Source organism: Urocampus carinirostris, chromosome 18, assembly GCF_059441175.1.
Source record: "Urocampus carinirostris isolate Australia breed hairy pipefish chromosome 18, RoL_Ucar_1.0, whole genome shotgun sequence".
Lineage (NCBI taxonomy): Eukaryota > Metazoa > Chordata > Actinopteri > Syngnathiformes > Syngnathidae > Urocampus > Urocampus carinirostris.
Genome location: NC_142366.1, coordinates 4334016 through 4356697, shown reverse-complemented (window position 1 = coordinate 4356697; position 22682 = coordinate 4334016). Strand labels below are relative to the sequence as shown.

Sequence of the window (22682 nt, the reverse complement as noted above, 5' to 3'; positions counted from 1 at the left end):
TCCGGCAGTTAGGACACCCAAACAGCCGAAAGAACTTCCTGGTTGTAAGCCAATGGGAGTGCTGACGTTATTGCATTCCTGGCTAATACCGAAACAGGGTAAGGGTAAAGGCTTTGGACCGTAAACCTTTTCTGTTTTACAGAACAAATTCTTTATCTCCCTGGATTTGTGCGGAGAATGGGAAAGGGGGTGCGTGAGGTGAGGAGAAATTCAAACCAGCTGTTCTTTTAACAGAATTAAAATCCTGACCTCTTCTCCCCAATTCCAGCCCTTCTCTAATGCAGCCATTCTCTTGCCAAAGTCTCCTTCCTGAAGAGGAAAAGACTTTGACCCCATGGCCCTTTTGCCCTCCCTCTAACGGTTGTAGAACTAAAGCAACCTTAAAGGGAGGCCTGGTGGTCCTCAAGATGTTACTTTGAGCTACTGGCCTTTACGGACGGGCTTTGAAATTGAAAAGATCGAGTGGTGGTGAGCAAGAATCTTGCTGTTGTGGTTTGGAATCCGTAAGGATGCCCAAGTACTGCAGCCTTTGTCCTGGTTTTAATTGCTTCAGCGGCTGATGCATCTTTGATTATTTAGAACGAACCACAACGACTCCTCGGGTTAAGTACCTCGTAAAGCCTCCATTTAGAGAGCTGGCCCCTTTTGCTGGAATTCCTCAATTGTGTGGTAATTAGGCAGCAATGAACCAGGCCCAATCATGAAAACGTTTATCTTTTAAAACGACCTTGTTGGGTTCCTTCATTGAGGTTAGATCCCACTTGATCTAGCACATATCGATTCCTAGAAATATATTAAAGCTCATCCTCAGCCTGCCTACTTAGAAACATGACCAAGACATTTATCAACCAACCAAGGAGGAGTTTTTATGAACAGTTTCCGAGGACGTGCATGTTCATTTATCCAATAAAACCCCCATGTTGGGTTTCCTCATGAAGCTGGATCCAACTGGATCTGGAAAATAGAAGTCTGAAGTCTTCGAAACATATTAAAAATCACAAAAGTCACAAAGGGCTTGCAGACTTAAAACCCTCACAGAGACATTCAACAAACGACCAAGGTGTGGTAACTGAAGAACAGTTCCCTAGTGGGACTCGTATAAATAAGACCATCATCTGGTCAGACCACCTTTATTTATTGAGGTCTTAATAGATCTGGAACACAGAGGTCTCAAGCCTTAAAAACAAACTCATGTTTGATAAGAACGCCTATTAAGAACCACAATATTTACCAACATTTAACGACCTATACCAGCAGACAAAGAGGGACATTTAAAAACAGTTCCCTGCAAGGACCTGCATGAGACCATTCACTGGTAAAAATCACCTTGTTGGCGGCTCTCTTTTAGGTAAGATTCCTGTAGATCTGAACATGGAGGTCTGAAATCTTAGGAACATAGACATCATAATTGGTAGACTTGCTGAATTAGAACTATGACTCAGACATTTATCAACAACCAAGGAGGAGCATCTGAAGAACTGTACCCTGTTGGGACTTGGGATAGGAGGTTAAATCCCACTAGATCTACAACATGGAGGTCTAAAATCCTGAAACTTATTAATGATTGGTAGTGTTGCCGAATCAAAACCACAACTGAAACATTCATCAATTGACCAGGGAGGGGCATCTAAAACGCATTTACAGCTCCCTACTGGGAATAACATGATGACATTCGATCTTGTTGGGTTGTTTGATCGAGGTTAGATCCCACTAGATCTGTAACATAGAAGCCACAAGTCGTAGAAATGTATTCATGATTGGTAGACTTACCGACTTAAAACCATGACAGTGATGTTTATCAACCAGACAAGACTGGGCATCTAAAAAGCAGTTACAGTTCCCTGCTGGGACTCACATAAACCTCTGAACTGGACTCCCTAGTGCCGGGGAGGAAGCCAATAGTAACCCTCACACACACTTATCAGGGGCTACTTCTGAGGACCTCGTAAACACCGCCAACCGCGGACTGATAGATGGATGGTGGAGGTGCATAAGTACAGCCGTATGGTGAGAATGGGGAATTTAGAGCAAATCTCGCAAGCGAGTTATACCTCCCTGAATATGAATGAAAGTAAGTCTTTGACCGTAAGACACTTGACAAGCTTTTTTCAATTTTTTCTTAGAAGCATTTAAACATCTCTTTTCCATCCAGAACGCCCCCACCCTATCCCTCACCAAGCAAACAGCGCTTTTCCTAAAAGCTACAATCACCGCTAACCTAGACCAGATGTTCCTACTGTACTCAGGAGGGACTCTTTTCTGTTGGCTTCATAAGTGTCCAAGTGAATATTAAAAGTTGTAAGCGGGGATGCGGCAACTGAAACGATTCATGAGCTAGCATTAACCATCTGTCAAGAATAAATACTGAGGATTTGACGGGATAAAATGGTTAGTCTCTGAGGCGCACCTCGAAAATGACCTTCAAAAGCTTGTTAGATTTTGTGGGTCTTGTTTTTGTCCAACCCACAAAAAGAAGCTGGTTTAATTTCTGGAGATACAATTAGCATATGTATGTATGTATTTAGTCGCTTGAACATAACAGACAGTATTCTTGTGTTCTCACTTTTTGGAATTTTTTTGAGTCTCCTAATTTTAAAATGATCCCGAAAAACTCAACATAAAATATTTTGGTCAACATCTGACAAGAATTCGACTATACTTGACCCCAAAAAATCCTAGCGTAAAATCTAAAAAATGTATCTCGACTCTCAAAAATAGCAAACCAATCGGGAACCTGAAATTAAATTATTAGCAACTTGCCTTGAAATAATCAAAGATTAGTGTCACCCACGACCTCCTTCTTCAATTCCCTCCATGTTGCAGTTTCTCCACTCCAAGACCCGCCACTCCAACCCTCTTTTTAAAGGTAGTCCCAAATCTCCTATTCAACATTCTTGCCATCCCTTTTGTTGTTCCTGTTAAAATAAATGCCCTCCTAGTGGGGTTAGACCACATTATTTGTGTCCTGTATTTGGGTCTGTCCCACACCTTGTGACAAATGGTGATGAGTGAATTCAGATACCAGGTATCTTGGTGCCTGAGAATAAATCTATGCCAAATTGCCTTTAAAAATGGTGGTGAGTAGGTTCAAATACCAAGTATCTGTATTCGTTCCGAACCCAGTCTTTTAGATAATATCAGTAACTACACGCATAATGACCATTTAGTAACCATGTATGTTAAATTTAATTAAGAGGAAATGCCATTTTAAATAATTACAATGTTAAGGAAAAATCTTAAGTAGGGAAATATAAATATTCTCCGGAAGGAGATTTTCTGGCTTACCCTGATCGTCTTGGTCATCAGTAGCAGACGACAACGTCATCATAGATTGCTAATATTGTTGTGGTATTCTACATTGTATGTCTTACTGTGAACAAATGGGTGCCGTGTTGTGTTTCTAAGGTTTATTATGACTTAATGGGGAAGATTTGCGATCATTAATAGGGGAGCAATTGGCGAAGGTTGATAGGTATGAGATCAAGAGACTGTTGATGATACCTAAACACTTACTGTACACTGAAGATAACTTTCAATTAATGCATAGGTATTAGAAAAATTACCGTCTGTAAAAGCACAACCTTGTAAAATACATTCATGTTCAGTGCCAATTTTAGTTCAAAGTTCTTACAGCTGCTCACATAGTGATGCTTTTATTCTTTGCACAATTTGTTTGTCATGTAATGCATTTTTACACTATTTGAGTCTAATCAGGGGTCTTCTCCTGCTACTGGTAACCATGGAAACCAGTACCCTCTGGTTGTGGGGGAATAAACCCCTGCGCAAAAAACGTCCTGGAAAGGGATGGGCTTTGCCAGGCTGTACTTGCCCAAGACACACGACAGAAAGTGGTGCCCCTACGATCCAGGTAGCTAAGGGATCTGTGAACCATGAAGTTTGCATGTGCAAACTGGAACAAGCTGATGCTGGTGGTAAACAGACACGAGCAGTAAGCAGTCTCTAGTAGAAGCTTCTAGGACTGCTTATGAACTGGATTTTCCTTCCTACCAGCTCGGTGGCCTTGGGGGTAGGGCGCCCGCTCCGAGACTGGGAGGTTGCTGGTTCAAGCCTTGGCCGAGTCATACCTAAGACTTACAACATTGGTACTCATTGCCTCCCTGCTTGGCGCTCGGCATTAGGGATTGGAATTGGGGGGGTTTGGTCACCTAATGACTTCCAACACATCAATTGGATGGGGAGAGGGGGCTGGGAATCCCCTCCTCTGTATCAATCTCCCAGAAAGAGTCAGGAATGGGTTCGTGACTCTAGCCACCTCCCACTAGAGGGATATGGCTCCGGTATATTATTATATAATAATAACAGTGAGCAAGATTTATGTTGCAAAATAAACTCTAAAAGCGAAATTCCCATGTTCAGATGTACTCTGAAGAGATGTAAAGGTACCACTGTATCAGTGGTGGGATGTCAGGGCCTGCAAGGCTTTCTCTGCTGACCTAAAAATATCTTAATCACGTTATTGATATGATATTTTGTCTATGAATAGTAAATGGCTTCCTTTTAATTCATCCCCCCTGGTCATGCTGTTTCCAGATGTGTATTTTCATATTGCCCGGTTCATAAATCTACCGGGAGGCCTTCACAAAGACCTCTGAAAGCCCTGAGGCATAACATCGGTGTTCAATAAAGCTGTTAGTTTAGCCAATCAGATTTCAAGTTGGTGAGTCAGCGCCTACTAGCGGGCTTTGGGAAACGTCTATCGAACTATGATTGACTACGGGGCAGTAAGTATCACTGTGTCCACTGCTTTTGTCAAATGGACATTTTCATCCCTTAAATCAAATAAAAACGTACGCCAGAAATACAACAGAACAGGCTCAACTTTCAGCATTAGCTTTGAGGGTGATAGAAAAGAACTTCATGATGAAACGGACACACGGGATCTGCTCGACAGATTATTTGACATCTTAGGGAAATAAAGAAGGATGGATTTTGTGCACATATAGAAAGTATTTAGTTAAATTGAGTTAAATGTGGCTATATTGCCAATGTTCTGGAGTTAGTTAAGGAGGGTTGGATTGATTCAGCCTACTGACAGCCTGGCTCCTCCGATTTTAATGTGGAAGTGACTTGGGCAAGACACTGACCCCCTATCTGTGTATGAGTGTGTGTGTAAAAATGGGTAAAGTGTGAAGTACATAGCGGTTGTCTTGGGAACAAAGAGGACGCAGGTTCAATACCTGACTCCTCTGAGTTAAATGTGGAAGTTTCTTTGGGCATTGCACTGAACCCCTAATGCCCCAATAAGCAGGTAGGCGGCCTTGCACGGCTGACTCCGCTATTTGTTTGGAGTGTGTGTGTGTGAATGGGCAAAGTGGGAAGTGCATTGTGTGGGTTTCCTCCGGGCACTCCGGTTTCCTCCCACATTCCCCAAAAAAAACATGCATGTTAGGTTAATTGGCCGGTACAAATTGTACCTAGGTGTGAATGAGCGAGCAAATTGTCTGTCTGAGTGTGCCCTGCAACTGGCTGGCAACCAGTTCGGGGTGTCCGCTGCCCACTGCCCGAAGATAACTAGGATGGGCTCCAGCACCCCTGCGACCCTACTGAGGATAAGCTGTGCAGATAATGGATGGATGGATGGACTATTTCCATAAACTCATGGAGCAAGTTGGATTAAAAACCTTGATGGAACGATTTTGACCCACGGGCTGTAGTTTGCTCATCCCAGGTTAATCATTTCAATCTTCCCACTCCTCTGACAAAAACTTTTGAGTCGGGGAAGAAGAAGAAAGCATCAGAGGCCTCTTTGTTCCCTTTGCATCCGTCATCAGCCAATCAAGCGATGATGGCCTAACTCTTCCTGTAATAGCCTGAGAGTGGCGACTGGGCCAGGACCAAAGCCAAGGTTAATTGGAAACCCCCCGCTCCAAGAGCCCCCCGCGGTTTCCTGTCTGCCGATTTTCCCAATAAATGTGGCCGTTTTCATCTTTTGGGGACGTTGCATGAAAGCTGTCACAAGCTTCCTTCCCATTTGGTTCCCAGCACAGGTAAAAGGAGTGGGGGCTGCTGTGATTATACCTGGGGTCAAACACAGGATGTGACTAACAAAGGGAGACTTCTTCCTAGCTACTTCATTCCCGGTCACGCTTCGACAGTTGCGGAATTCAAACAAAGGTGCCAAACATAAAAATGTGCTGCTCTCAGGGTTCATACATCTTTTTCATGGCCAGATTCAAGCACTTTTTAAAGCCTTTCAAAACTAATTTTCCAAATTCTCCAGTAATATCAAAAGAAATATCCTGTGTGAATCATGTATTTTGCAAAGCCACAAATATATCCACAATTTACTTATGCAACTTTTCATTTTGTGTGTGCCTTTGTCAAGAAATGATATTTTTAGATCTTGAATACATTTTGTCTCAAATGTTTTTGAGACAAATATCTCTCCATATAAGTGTTGGGTATGAATGACCACAATATGGGTAGCTTAAATTTTCTGTTGAAGTCCATAATTGATACGTAATCCTTACACTAATACACATCTCATAGTGCCCCTTTTGGGCGTAGCATGCACATGTCCTCTTCGCGACCCGTATGAGGTGATGACGCTTAACGGTTCAATATTGTACAAACTCATGCCAGCTGCAGGGAAGAAGAAATGCAATGCCAAAGTAAAGCCATAGAGCAGTATCAGCATCATTTTTAAACTGACTTGTTGAGAAACATAGCTCCTAAGTATTCAAAGCACATATTTATGAGAAGGATATTACAATTTAATAATGTATTAGGACAAAGAAACAAAGAGAAGATTTTTTTTGAGTTAACAGAAAAAACATGTGCCAATTGTAATTGAATATTTTAATCGCTACGTCTACTAGAACTATAGGTAAAAACATTCAGCTTCATGCTATCAAACAGGAAAGAGAACAAAAATATATTTCTTACAAGCATATTAAACTATAGGTTTATGGGAAAAATAAATAAGCATGATTAAATATTTTAATCACTCCAATAAATACCTGATGTTTATGAATGATGGATGATACGCAATGCCCCTTTAAAAATATTGCTAGGAGCTCGAATGGCCAGAGTTTAAAACGAAGCACCTATAAATAACTTGCCTGGCAGCAGTGGCAGTTATGTATTTAAGCATGTGCAGAAATGCATAGGGTCCATCTAATTTTGTCGGGACCCCATAAAGAGACGGCCCACAAGGCAACACAGGTGCAGAGTTTAAAGGGCTCCATCAAAGATTTAAGACACAACATTAAATATGACAGCCGTGGGATATAAAAATATTATTTAATTATCACAAAGTAAACAAAAAAACAAAAAGATATACAATTTGGGCTAAAATAAATGATTATGTTATTATTGTTTAAATGCACATGTGTCAAACTCAAGAGAAAAGCACAGGAAAAAAATTGGCTTCATCGTGTCACATAATGACTACAGTTTGAAATATGTCCACTTGACGTCACCAAAGCCAGCCGCAACTTGCAAAGCACCCAATGCAGCTGTATTTGCTGACTACTATTAACCAACCAGAGAAACCCACCCCAATGGTATTTACCGTATTTTCTGCACTATAAGGCGCACCGGGTTATAGGGCGCACCCCCAAAAAATAGTTTTTGGTCCTATATTTTCCATACATAAGGCACACCGGATTATAAGGCGCTACAATGGGAACGTCGACAGAACAGTCAGATAGTTCAGTCAAACTTATTACCCCCTTAACATTCCGAAAGCTTGCAAAGAAGCAAATACGTGTCTCAGACATGTACGGAAACAGTGTCTGTACGATGTCACCAAAAGGTAAAATACTAAGGTGAAGCGAAGACGTGAACCCTGCTTTACTTTTCAGGTAAACATTTTCATGACAAATAAAAAACAAAGAAAACTTTTAAATCATTTAATCAACCATTTAAATTTGTGTCTTTATCCTATTTTCGTTACTTCCCAGTCTGCATGAGTTTTCCCCAGTTAAATAAACTATAGTGGAACTAAGTTCATGTTTTAGTTGATAAACATTACAAGAGATTTCATCTTAGTGAAAGAAAAAATATTGAGGGAAAAAACACCCAATAATAATAATCAAATCTTACATCCCTTAATCATGACCGAATTGTGAGCCTCCAAAAAGACGCCCAACCCTCCAGCTAAGGCACACTTTTATGCAATTAATTTACAAGTCCGGCACCTGTAAGAATGTTTTTATAACCATGTCCCCCTCAGGATAAAATGAGTTTGACACCCATGTTTTAATGTATTTTTTAAAATAAATATTGTAGAAAATGATCCAAAACGCCCCCTGATGACTGACACTTCTAAGTTTACATTAGCTTCCAAAAGCTAGCCGAATGTGTGGGAACCGGAGGCCTCCATCTTGAGCTTGCTTCTCTGCAGGATACGAGCCACCCGACGACCCCCAACCCTACCACAGGGTGAGAAAACAACCTCCCAAGGAGAAAGGGGGAACGAGGGCAAAGCACAAGCAATTAAATAAAGGGCAGGGAAACAAAACAAAGAATTTTCTATTTTACTAAAACTGTAGGCTAAGGGTCGCAACTGACGATTATTTTAACACTCGATAAATCAGTTTATTATTTTATAGAATAATCGATGGATCAGGTTTTAAAAAACACTTTTAAAATTGTCTCCGCTTTATTCAAATGTTGAAGTTTTGGAAAAATCGAATAATAATTAACTACGGAAAGAAATTTGATTAATCACGATTAAATATTGTAATTGCTCCAATATAAAATGTAAAACTATTCAATGTATATTTCCCTGTTTAGAATAATTACAGAATTCAATTTTGCAATATTTCCCAGTTGTCAGGTAATATTAATAAGAATTCTAAGGTAGAGCTTGTTTATCCATGGGATACGAGCCACCCGTCGACACCCAAATCCCTCCGTCAGGGTGAGAAAACAACTCAGGACGAGAGAGGGGGCACAGGGGCAAAATGCACGCAAAGGGGGTCTGCACAAAGGTTTCTTAAGGTGGGAACATTTTCAACTAGTGTCCTGCTGCCCGCTAATGCACCTTAGCAACGTCACCTCTGCACGGGTGGACGGGGGGAAAGCAACCCCCCCATGCACGGAGCGCCACCTGCTTTTTATAGCTCCCTGGCTTGTTAATGAGAGATGCTGTGAATTGCACGCTTAGCTAGCGATACGGGCCTCCAGAGTCTCTTTGCTGCCGGCCCCCGTCTGCTAGTTTTATGTCTAGGCGTTGTCGGGTTGAATCCCAAATTTCCCATTTACCAGTCATCCCTAGTTTAATGGGAGCCAGAAATCCTTATGATTTGCAAAAATCTGCAACATAACCCCGTTAACATACATATGCCAACTGGGATAATGGATGGCGGCTTCATCGTTATTGTTCGTTTTAGGTGAACATTATGGAGAAAAGAGGGGCCAGACATGCAAATTTTATCTTTCGGCTCCTGTTCTAAGAAATATTGACTCAGGAAAATGGATTGTGGCCAAATGGGTGATGTCCATTTTAGGAGGAAAGAACAAAAAAGGGTTTGCAATGCATGTGTTCTCTAGGCCCCTGCTCTAAACAATAGGCAACTAGGGATAATGGGTCGTAGCCAAAACAGTGCTGTTCATTTTAGGCAGGCCATATTGGCATGCTTCGAAAAAGAAAAAGTATTCTGCCGGCACCGGCTTTCAGCATTAATCAACCAGGGACAATGGATCACTGCCGCTCAAGTGCATCTTAGGCGAAAAGAACGGAAAAAAAGAGCCTCCACACATGACAAATTTTAGCTCCCTCTGACCCCACTCACAGCAATAGTTGACTGGGGTTAATAGATTGCAGACAAAACAGTACGTTTCATTTTAGGTGGCCACAAAGACACATTTCAGCTGCCTGAACTGAAAAAAGAAATGTGCTCCACTGGCCCCTGCTTTTAGCCATAGTTGACTGGGGATAAAGACTGACAAAGACACTTTCTGCCGGTCCACACTCCCAGCAATATGGGAATGGGGAAAAGCACCGCTCATCTTGTAAAGGCCACAATGGCATGATTCAGCAGCCCAAACAGAAAAAGCGGTGTGCCGGTCTTTGCTCTTTACAATAATAGACGGGGGATACTGGTTCGCAGCCGCAAACATGCATTTCATCTTGGGCAGACTTTTTGACAAAAATGCCTTCTAATGGTCCCTACTCACAGAAATATGGGATATGGGACAATGCAATTAATTTTCGGCAGAAAAAGTGAAACGGGAGTACAGACAAAAGCGGGCTCTACCCTCGCTCGCAACAAAATTAATTAGGGATAATGGAACGTGGAAGCATAAGTGCAATTGATTGCAGGTAGGGTTAGGGTTAGGGTTGGGGTTAGAGTTAGCATTAGAGTGAAGGTTTGAGTTAGGGTTAGAGTTAGGGTAAGGGAAATACAATAATGGAATACACTAACAGCAAAAAAAAGAGCTGCCACGTCTGCCATGAGTGCAGTTCATTTAAAGCAGAAAGAACGGTAAATCAAAACAAAAAAACTGCTAAAAGTGTATTCATATCTTTCAGGATTTTTTTTTTCCATTATAATTATAATAATAATAATAATTTCCTTTGTATTGTCATTCTTTGTAACAATGTACACAGAACGAAATGTCGATACACCTGACCCGTTGTAGCGAGTCGATGCAGCCGCAGCCAGAGGGCGCCGCCATTATACCAATTAGGTATGTCTCGGTCGAGGCGCGAACCAGCGACCTCCCAGTCTCAAAGTGGGCACACTACCATCTAGGCTATTATCTAACATTTGTCTCCAGTACCATGGCAGCAATATGAAATTGGGGATAATGGATCTTGGAAGCCTGAGAACAATTCATCTTAGCCAGAAATACCAGCAAAAAAAAAGAGTTGAGAGTCCTGACAAAAGTGAGCTTAGCCAGTCCCTGCTCACAGGCATATCCGATTCTGGATAATGGATCACAGCCTCACAAATGGAGTTCACTTTTTAGTGGAGAAAATAGCAAAAAAGAACCACCAGGCCTGACAAAAGTGTGCTCCACCTGTCACAGCCTGCAGCATTATGTGAATGGAGATAACGGCTCTCAAAACGTTTTCAGCCCCGATGCACTAAGGCAGGAAAGTAGCAAGGGATTACAGTATATTATTTTTGCTACGCTTGACACCTGTGGCCATTGGAATGCGGAAATGGACAGCCGCACCCACTCAAGGAGATGGCCGCTACGCTAGGGAGGGGCCCTGGGTTGACAAGTGAAATTCATGAGATCCAGGGCCTCTCATGGGGTCCCGATGGGGGGCCCAGAAAGTAAAAAGCGTCTCCGGTATGGGACTGATAACTGAGAAGGCGGTTTCCATGCTTATGAAGCAGTTGCTTCTTCTGGAGGCTCCGGTCATGCTTTATGTGCTCAGAAAACACTAAATCAGGGGACGGGAACCTATGGCTTGCGGGCCTTATATGGCTCTTTTCATGAGTATATATGGCTCAAATATAAAAAAAAAACTTGTGCAATTATGTAAAATATAGTCACTTGCAAAGCCAAGACAACACTGTTTCAAGTGTTTGGTCCAGTATATATACAACACAATTTTGACTACTGTTTCCATTCAAAGTCTCGCACAGACCCCACTTTGGCTGTAAATCGCCATATAATCATTTATATCAGGGGTCTTAAACTTCTGGCCCCAAGATGATAGTTTGAGACCCCTGCCTTACAATGAAAGTAAAAGGACAGTGTGTATTATTTTCCCACTAGAGGTCACTGTATTCTGTAGTGCTACTAAAAACGAGTGCTAAAAGAACAACAGAGGCAGAAAAAAACAAGAAGACTAAAAGTGACCAAATTGCACCTTATTACTTTGAAAAAGAATAAAAACAAAAATTACAAAATAAAAGAAAAAAGAAGGAAAAAAAGAAAAGAAAAAAGAAAAAAAGACAAAAGACAAAAAGTAAAACTCAAGTAAAAGTAAAAGAAGAATGAATAATGAAAAAAGAGAAAATAAAAACGGAAAAAAAAAAAAAAGAAAATTGCATTTTGTTTCAATTGTGTCTCTTTTCTCTTTAATTCCTTTCTGTTCTCAACTTTTTTTTCTATTGCCATTTTTGTTGCCCCGGTTCCTCATTTTTTCTTGCCTATTTCTTCATTTGAAAAAAAATATTTTTCCCTTCTTTTTATCTTTCTTTGAGAAAAGCTGGGTAAAAATTGGAAGAAAGAAGGTGCTTTTAGCTCACTTTAAGTCTCCGCAGTTGTAGTTTTCCATGGAAACATTTTTGACTCCATTACACATTGTAGCAAAATCCAGGGGACGAATACAAAACGCTGCCCCTTTAAGAACAGTGGAATGATTGTATCAGCGGTGTTTTCGTGGCAAGCCCCTTTTGGCCTTACCTCACCCCCGCTTTATATGGAAACTTATTAAACAGTATCTGTTTATTGTTGAGACACTGTATGATGAAAAGCAAGATAACAAACTTGAAATACCCAGGAACTCTAGCCAAGCACTTAGAGCAATTTGATTGGTTGAGCTTGTGCACTCCTTCTCCTCGTGGACCAGTGACATTTTTACAAAAGAACTTTGCCCTTGTTTTGAAACCATTATTTGGGACAAAAAATACCGCCAATGATATCAATATGAGCCTTAACACTATTGCAGGAGACAGACAAAATTTGCGTGGTATATTTATATTGATTGAGGACAAAGGCTCTGGCATTATTATTTCATAGATTTGATCGAATCATCAAACAACACACAGTGAAATTAAATGCGCCAAATAACTAACTTCTGTGAGTGCGGGTTTGGTGGTTTTGTTGGATTTTGTCTTAAAATATATGGTGTGGCTGTCACTTATAAAAATCAAAATATTTTGGCTTTTATGGCTCTATGGGTTAAAAAGGTTCCTCACCCCTGCACTAAATCATCACACGCGAGGGAAAAAAACAGAAGAACAAGAAAAGACGCACCTCTAAGTCGTTGAAGAATAAATGCGTGTCCGCCAAGTTGAAGATCATTTCTTCCATTCGAAGTCCGAGTGATACCGATGATGGTGGGTCCTAGAAAAAAATGGAGAAAGAAAATATATAAATAAATATGTGGTAAAGCCCCGGGTTACAGGGTCACATTACGGTGTGAAATAACCTGTTTTTTTCCATCCCACCTCAATTTTTCCAGTATTTCACACTTGACTATGAAACATCAAACATAAATCATTTTGCATACCATAAACACTTGGTGGTTTTTGTGCAGTTGATGGGTTACGTCTCTAAGATGCCTGTCTGGTATTGGTCATCATTTAAAATTCTTGTCTGCTATTCGTTTGTGTCACAGAATCATTACGATGTTGATATGCTAATGGCTGAACTACCTCCCACAATGCCTTCCTCTTTCTTCATTAACTTCAGTGTTTTGTAAAAACTTTGATACTAAGTGTTTGTAGAGGGAAGGGCACCACCAGGCTGTACTTGCCCAAGACACACCACAGGAAATGGTGCCCCTACATCCCTAGTGGTCAACGAATCTACCCCCACACCCCACCCATTATATTAGCTATGGTGATGCTGAATTTTGTTTTTCAATTTTGTTCGATAACTTTGAAAACTAGAAAATCCAGTCATAATTAAAAATGATAAATGATTCACATAATCGATTACAATAAAATATTAATACAAAAACAAATAATATGATTATACAATACTATTAAAGTAGTTATATTAATTATTTTCAGTGTTTCTTTTGTTATTCTGGCAGATATTATCCCTCACTTTATTTATATATTTTTCAAATCACAGTTAAAAAAAAAAGATCTTGTTAAATTGGTACATAGTTTGGGAAAATATAAACATTTTTCCAAGTAAAAGCTTTTTGTTTTTTGGTAGCACATTTGGAAAAAAATCAACGAATGGTGAATAAGTAATTATATATATACTGTGTATATATATATATATATATATATATATATATATATATATATATATATATATATAATTTCAATAATTTCAATATTTTGGCACATAATCAAAAAGAAAAACAGAAAAACTAATTGTTTATATATATATATATATATATATATATATATATATATATATATATATATATATATATATATATATATATATATATATATATATATATATATATATATATATATATATATATATATAATCCATCCATCTCATTAGCTGCACCGTTTATCCTCAGTAGGGTTGCGGGGGTGCTGGAGCCCATCCCAGCATTCATCGGGCAGTGGGCAGGGGACAACCTGACCTGAACTGGTTGCCAGCCAATCATAGGGACTATAAGCATTACTTTATTTATTTGTGTACATCAACGCAAAACCATAATTATAAAATGAAAATTAAAAAAAACTTTTTTCGGCTCAAACTAAGCATTGCAAATGACAAATGTTGAATAAAACAATGAAATTATTCATTAAAAATAAATACTATAGACATATTGTGGGTGGTTGGGATGTTTTCCTTAACTTTTAGGGTCGTATGGGCACCATTTTGTGTGTTGTGTCTTGGACAAGTACAGCCAGGTGGGGCCCAGCCCTCTCCAGGCCAACAAATGTTTCCAACCAATGTCAAATCGGGGACCTTTTGCGTGTTGGGCAAAGAGAAAACCTAATGCCTTTTCATATGTCATCCATATCTATATGGAGTGGTCTGTGGTTAGGATTCGGTTCTATCACTGCCGCGACCTGGGTCAAAGTCCCGTTGCATTCAAGCTTTGTAATAGTAGTCAGCAATATTTTTTGACTGATCAATCATTGCACAAAGATAACAATGTACTACAGAATGACACACACTCTTTGAGGTAAAAAATGGAATTTGAAATGTATGACAAAATAATGTGTAGTCAAGTCAAAAATAAAAATAAATACTAGTCAAGAAACTTGTGAAGTTGGCTAAAGTCTTTTTTTCATTTCCATTTCAAGTGCTTTCAAGTACAATTTTTCAAATTTTCCAGTACCTTCAAAGAAAGAAAACCATCAAAAGATTTTGTTTTGTTTTGTTTTTTTGACGTTGGTGACTAAAATAAATGCTGCTTGCACATACGTTGTGCTATTTTGAGCTGTTCCTTTCTATGATCAACGATCTTTTTGGACTGCTATCAACTGACATGAATTCTACCATTCTGCCTCAACAATAATAATAATAATAATAATTTCCTTTGTATTGTCATTCTTTGTAACAATGTACACAGAATGAAATGTCGATACACCTGACCCGTTGTAGCGAGTCGGTGCAGCCGCAGCCAGAGGGCGCCGCCATTATACCAATTAGGTATGTCTCAGTCGAGGCGCGAACCAGCGACCTCCCAGTCTCAAAGCCGGCACACTACCATCTAGGCTACCGAGCTGGTATGTGTGCACAGCTAAGCTATGTCACCCTTGTTTACAAACACGGTAAGAGCTCTCTATAGCTGCTGGGTAATAATTGAGTACAAAACGGAAGAAACAAAAAAAAGAAAGTACTGTATGTATGTAAAGCAGAAAAATAAGCCAAATTATGAATTATTTTAATGATATCGATTGCTCAAAAAAATGCATTCAATCTTTCAATCTTGGATATTTTGCTTTTTGTCTTATTTATTTTCATTTATTGCATTTTATCATTTATTTACAGAAATAAATCGTTTTTATTTTTAAATCATATGCTATTGTTTTGCATTTTTAGGGATTTTGTGTTGTTCGACTTAAAATCTGGTGGCCCCCATCCCTCTCCAAGCAAACACATTATTTAAAAAAAAACAGAAGATCCGAGTAGCCCTTTGGGAGTTGAAGGAACTGAATCTTCTCAGTGAGCCCAGCCAAAAGAGCTGGTTTTCTAAACAGAACTGTGCAGCGTAATTTTCATCCACTTTAAAAAAAAATCTTATTAATTGCGTAGAGTCAGACTGCCAAGAAATGTGGCAATGGCAACAATTTCAAGTATTTTCAAGCACTCCATCCAAAATTGAAGCATTTTTCCGACCTTTAAGACACCACATTAAAAATCAAGCATTTTCAAAGATTTCAAGCACCCATACGAACCCAGTAAAGAAGTAACCATATAAAAAGGCATTCTTAATACTGTACCTTCCTCCTTACTCTTATTTCATCATTTTCTGTCTTGTTTCATTTTATCCCTGTATTTCTATGCATGACCTGTGTTCTGAGGGCCCCAAATGACATATCGCTCGAGAGCCAGGAGATCTTAGAGTCCCTTTGGCTTTGTTGTGGTTGAGGTGAGGGCCAGTTAGCTATTTGATGGGGGCACTGTTTTGTTTTAAGAGGGGGGAGGTGGGGTAAAAGAGGGCTGCCCCGCGACCCGACACTGTTTATTTACTTTATTCCCAGCCTAGCATGCTGGCTCCACACCAGCTGAGGCCCATGCCAAAAAGCAGCGGTGCTTAAAGACCCCCACAATACACTTCCATGGTTCCTCCCCAAGCAGGAAATGCTCCCGCCTCCATAAGGGCCCGTTTCATCTGCACTTGGATAGAATGTGACAGCAGCCCAAGTCCCACTCACTATTCCACACTCGGGCTATGCAAAAAAATATTAAAATAAATACTGATAAACAAGACTTTTTACCATCAAAAAAAGGTATGTGCTCCAAAACAGGAAAGAAAAAGAGCCAACATTGGATAACACGGTTTGTACACCTTTTTCATGGCCAAATTCAAGCACTTTACAAGTACTTTTAAGGCCAATTTTTCTAATTTTTCACTACCTTCAGAAGAAGAAATCAGGCATTTATTTTTGTTGACTTTAGTGACTAAAATAAAGTAACTATCTTGCTGCTAGCATATACCTTGTGCTTTTTGAGCTGTTCCAATCTATGATCTTTTTTTGTCAATAGACAGCCATAAACTGACATGAATTCTGCCATTCTGCATTAACAATGCTCGCGCAGCTCTGCTACGTCACACTTGTTTAAAAACATGGAAAGGGCTCTATAGGTGTTAAATGATAATGGAGTTCAATAAAACAAAACAGAAAAATTGAAAAAATGCCAAATTTGGAACCGTTTCATTGATATTGAGTTTGTTGCTTTTTGTTTTACCCATTTTAATTTATCTTTTTTGCATGATTCTTTCAGAAGATCGGTGGCTACATTGGTTAACATAGTTATTTCTAATGTATTTTATCCTTTATAGCACTGAAGAGTTACTTTGTATTATTTTTAAAACAACATCAAACATGAGGAGCTCTTTGGGAGCTGGAAGAGCAGGCTCTTCACAGGGAGCCGAGCCAATAGAGCCGGTTTTCTATACAGAGCTGTTCACTCGGGTGCGAACAGCAGGGGGGGCTGACGCTTCACATGACGACGCCATAAAGACAACGTACCAGAGCAGGGATATCGACATCATGTTCATGCACTTTTCAAAAATAATTCTTCATTTATTGCATGGTCTATTTATAAACATGGCAATTGCAAAAATTTCAAGCATTTTCAAAAGTTTGACCCAAAAGTCAAGCATTTTCCTGACCTTAAAATCACAAAAGTTTAAACTTGCAAAGGTCATGCATCGTTCATGCATCAGTTCAGTGTTCTTGTTATTAAACAATATTTAGCAATCAAAGTGCCCTTTTGTTTATGGAAAGCATTATTTATATATTTAAGGTATGCCAAATAGATATAAAAACAGCATTGAAGTGAAAGTTCTGCTTGAATTTCATTCTTTCACAAAAAGTATTTTTTCCCAAAAGTTTTCTTAGGAACGAGTTTTTTTATGAAACTTAGTAATGTTCAACTGTTGTTTACTACACAATGGTGAAAGTTGGAAACATACTTTCTATTTTAATAAAAGATGAGAATTTAAGCTTTCTTTTGATTTGTCCTATGCTTATATCGCTAGAAAACATAATTTTCTGTGGGCCTACAAATATTAATCAAAATGGCAAAAATTAGCTGACACCGGCACTTCACATATGAGAGAAACGTTTGGCATTCGATGAATTAAAAGCATATCACGTGGCACAGCATATTTTCTCATGGATATACACACAAAAAAGAGGATTTTTCAGGTACTTTCACGGACCCCCAAGGGGTGTTTATCTATCTGCTGGTACAATAATAAACCAAGTTTTTAAAGCGCCTGTTGCCGCGTCCTTAAAAACAGCAACGGCGGAGCTCAAAGCCTATCAGCAAGTCTCATCTATAAACTACTTTAGGAAAGAAAGTGCCGCCAACCCGCCTCCTCACCTTTGTGCGGCCTGAACAAAACACTTTTCTGCGTAATCAATATCAATAGCCCCTGCCTCTCATAAAGTCTGCACTGTTCTCATCAGCTTTTTTAATTGGCGTCAAGGCAACTCCAAAAAAGCTGTGATGGCTAAAGGCAGCTGGAGGTGGAGATGCAAAGTGGGGGTTTGCATTGATGCCACTGACATTTGGAGACAGGTGCTTGCTTGCTTGCCTTGTGGCCTGCTTGTCTTCTTAACTCCCTCGCCTGCTGATTGTTTACATTGAATCACGGAGGATTGAGTTTGGCTTTTCCCACCAAAGTGTTTTCTTTCCTTAGTTTTACAGGGTTTGCACACATTTTTCATGGCCCAATTTAAAGGCCAATTTTTCCAGTACCTTCAAAGGAACAAATCCAGTGCCGATCAAAAGAACGTCTTTTTTTTTTTGTTTTTGTTTTTTGGGCTTTGATGACTCAAATAAAGTTGCTATCTTGCTGCTGGAAGATACTATGTGCTATTTCGAGCGTTTCCGATCAATAATCTACGATCTGTTTGTGTCAATGGGCTGCAATGAACAGACATGAATTCTGCCGTTCTGCTTCAACAATGCATGCGCAGCTTCAATACGTCACACTTGTTTACAAATTCGGAAAGGGCTGACCAGGTGTTGAGTAATAAGGGAGTTAAATACGGAAGACAAAAAAAGAAAAACAACATGGCATCATGACTAAAATTGAGCCAAATTTTGATGCATTTCAATGGTATTGATTAGTCTGAAGCAGTGTATTCAATATTCAATAATCTTAGAGACTACTGATATTTTGCTCTTTTGTTTTTACTTCTTTAAATTCATATTTTTTGTCCGTTTTTTTTCAGAGGACCTGTGTCTAAATTGGTAGAAATGAAGTTGTAAATATTTAAAGAAAAAAAAAATAGGACGCCAATCAATATTTTCAAATTGTTTTCTATGGTTTTGGATTTCCAGGGATTTTGTGTTGTTTAAATCTGTGCAGTGTGTAAATAGCTAAAAATATTATGTATTTTACAAAGACTTTCTGTAGATCTGTAGATATCTTAATGTATATTTCATATGAAATAACTAATTACCAAATCATTTGGGGTGATTTTTTTATCATAATTGTTAATACATCTTTGAAAAAAAAAACAATTAATCGGAGGAAGCCTTTGGGAGCCAAGAGAGCTGTCTCTTCTCAGTGAGCCGAGCCAAAAGAGCCGTTTTTCTAAACAGAGCTCTGCTCTTGGGTGCGACCAGTAGGTGGTGCTTCACACCGCAATGCCTGAGAGCAGACAGACAGACAGACAGACAGACAGACAGACAGACAGACAGACAGACAGACAGACAGACAGACAGACAGACAGACAGATAGATAGATAGATAGATAGATAGATAGATAGATAGATAGATAGATAGATAGATAGATAGATAGATAGATAGATAGATAGATGATTGATTTAACTAAAACAGGCAGGAAATAGGTTTGATGTAAATATTCCAATCAATAGCTACTTATTTAGTTACTTAGAACAAAGGGATACCAGTTTGATATCCATTTTTACAAATTATCATGTTATTACTATGTTATTAGCATGTTGTAATTACTGAAGTCGGGTTAGAATAGTTTCAGTCAATCATTAAAACTGTTCAAATTAAATTCCCTAGATAATCACAATGACCCATCACTGGTGAGCTATTCTCAGGACTGGTTCACGGGATAGGGTGTTTTCAAGGGGCTACTACCGCGAGCACCACCTTGGTGATCCCTGCTTGGAATTCTCCAGCAAATTATAAATCATCTTTGTCCAATTGATTTTGACAGACTTGTCAAAGAAATGTATTATTGTTTTTACGGTCATAGTATGCCCATTTATAACAAAAGCAACAGTTAACAATCAGCACAGGATTGCACTATTATTTCTACAATTTTTCAAACTGCCTTACCCCGAACAAGCTGAACAGAACTTTGTAAGTGATATAGAAAAGATGACCTGAGAAACAAACCATGAGAATCCCTTTCTGCCTTTATGTTTGTTTAGAAAGTTTAAATTTGGAGAGGCAATTTAAAAGTAAAAACAAATAAGCCAGCTTGGGAACGTCAACATTTCTACTAATGAGAATTGAAAGGGAAAATAACCGTGTGATAATATCGTATTTTTCGGACTTTCAGGCAAACCATATTATAAGGCCCTCTAAACATATTCTTTTGCATGTGAAGTAAAACTACAGTAAGAACTATGGTTGCATAAGAAATAAATGAATACAATTATGTTAAAATAATTTAATTCATAGAACATAAATTCACATTATGACATCTAGTTTCACCACTAAAATTAATTTGCAACAGACAAGGAACAAGTAAACCACAAGTGGCCACTCAAAGATCACTCTATACGTTTCTCAAAGGCACAACAGTCACCGTGTGCAGTATCATTTCATTGTAACAATGCATTTCCATTTTTGTTCAGTATATAAGGCACACTGGATTATAAGGTACACTTTCATATTTGGGAATTTTAAGAGCGTCTCATACAAGATTTGTACACCATGTCCAAATTCAAGCACCTTTTAAGGACTTTAAACAGTTCCTCCAGGACCGTTAAAAGAAGAAATCAAGTTTTAATTATGTATTTTGCAGATCCACACATGTATTTGCGATTTGAGTATGCAATTTTTAATCCGTCATGTGCATTATTTAAGACATATGATTTTTAGATCTTGAGTAAATTGTCAATATCCATTTTTGTGAAAAATCCCTCCCCATATAGGTGTTGGGAAAAAATAATAGATATCTGTAGCTTACATTTTTAGTTTAAAATTCACCAATTAGAAACGCTACCTTAATTTTTTGCTTGGCCCATAAGATATATCCATAATTGATACATAATCCTTGACTTATTACACACTTAATAGTGCCCTGCTTCAGAGTAGCAAGTGGCAATGGCGCTTCATAAGACAATGCCGTGCAAACTAATGCCAGCTGCCATTAATAACAAGGGACGAAGAAATGCAATGTTAAAGCGAAGCCACCAGAGAGCAGGGTCAGCTTCATTTTCAAGCAGACTTGTTGAGAAACATGGCAACGATTTCAAGCATTTAAGACTACTTCACCCTGAATTGAAGCACTTCTCCGTCCTTTGAATACAATCATTTTGAAGGATTCCAAGTATATTCTCGTTACGATATATATATATATATATATGCACACAAAAAACTCTGAGTTTTGTCCGGGGAACAGTTGAAGAATGGGACAAGAGAAAAGAAGACTTAAGTGACATCCTGTGCGCAAGTGTTGCTCACCCCCGCCGAGCCGTGGCCCCCGTCCCTCAGGGGCCTCGCCACGCACCACCTCGACAGCTGCAGCCAAATACTTGGCAAGCTTCGTTGGAGCTATTAAAAAAGAAGCAATTATCTGGACAGGGAGCTCGCCTTACCACGTGCTCCACTGCTGACACTGTTTGTTGCCTTACCGCCATCTTTATTTTAGATTCCCTCCTTCCTTTCTTAATCATTCCTTCATTCCTTTGTTCATTCCTTTTTTACTTCCCCTTTTCCTTCCTTTATGTTATTTGTTATTTCCTTCCTTCCATCCTCCCTTCATTCAATTATTGTATTTGTTATTTTCTTAATCATTCCTTTGTTCATTCCTTTTTTCCTTTATTCATTACTTTGTACCTTTGTACCTTCCTTCCTTCCTTCTTTCCCTCTTCCTTCCCTTCCCTTCCTTCCTTCATTCCTTCATTCCTTCCTTCCTTCCTTCCTTCCTTCCTTCCTTCCTTCCTTCCTTCCTTCCTTCCTTCCTTCCTTCCTTCCTTCCTTCCTTCCTTCCTTCCTTCCTTCCTTTCTTCCTTACTTCCTTCCTTCTTTCTTTCTTTCTTTGCCTCTTTCCTTCCTTCCTTTTTTTCAGATTCAGATATACTTTCTTGTCATTCTTGTACACATGTACACTGAACGAAATGTCGATACATCTGACCCGCACAGTTTTTCTTGAATGTACAGATATAAATATGTAGTATTGAGTTGGAGTATTGAAATACTAAATAATTTACTAAATAATAAATAATTACCTTCCTACCATCCCTCTTTACCTCCTTCCCTGCTTCCTTTATTCCATTCCTATTTTCTTAACCATGCCTTTGTTTCTCATTTGCTTTTTTCTTCCTTTCCTCCTTCCTTCCTTCCTTTCTTAGTTCCTTTTGTCCTTATTTCCTTGCTTTTTTCCTTTACGCTTCCTTCCTTGTTTCTTCGCTTTTTTCTTCCTTCCTGACTTATTTCTTGGCTTTTTTTCCTTCCTTCCCTTCTTATTACTTATTACTTACATTTCCCTTCCTTAATTTTCCTCCCTTACTTTATTTTATTCCTTATTTGTGTCTTTCCTCCCTTATGTACTTCTTCCTTCCTTCTTTCCATCCTATATTTCTTTCCTTATTTAATTCCCTTTTTTTCCTTATTTTTTCCCTCTTTCCATCATTTGACCTTATTTGTTTCCTTCCTTCTTTTTTACCTACATCCTTCCCTAATTCGTCTTTCCTACTTTCCTTCCCTCT

The 22682-nt window shown here is 39.0% G+C and overlaps 1 protein-coding gene across 6 annotated transcripts in view; it reads right to left on the bottom strand.

Moving 5' to 3' along the window:
• eya1 (EYA transcriptional coactivator and phosphatase 1) overlaps nucleotides 1–22682 on the bottom strand; it is a 92767-nt gene that overhangs the window by 14777 nt on the left and 55308 nt on the right. For all 6 annotated transcript variants that reach the window (XM_088322232.1, XM_088322227.1, XM_088322228.1 and 3 more), the window contains one exon: nucleotides 12910–12999. In XM_088322232.1, the coding sequence (XP_088178358.1) occupies nucleotides 12910–12999 (90 nt within the window). The remainder of the gene's footprint in view (nucleotides 1–12909; nucleotides 13000–22682) is intronic.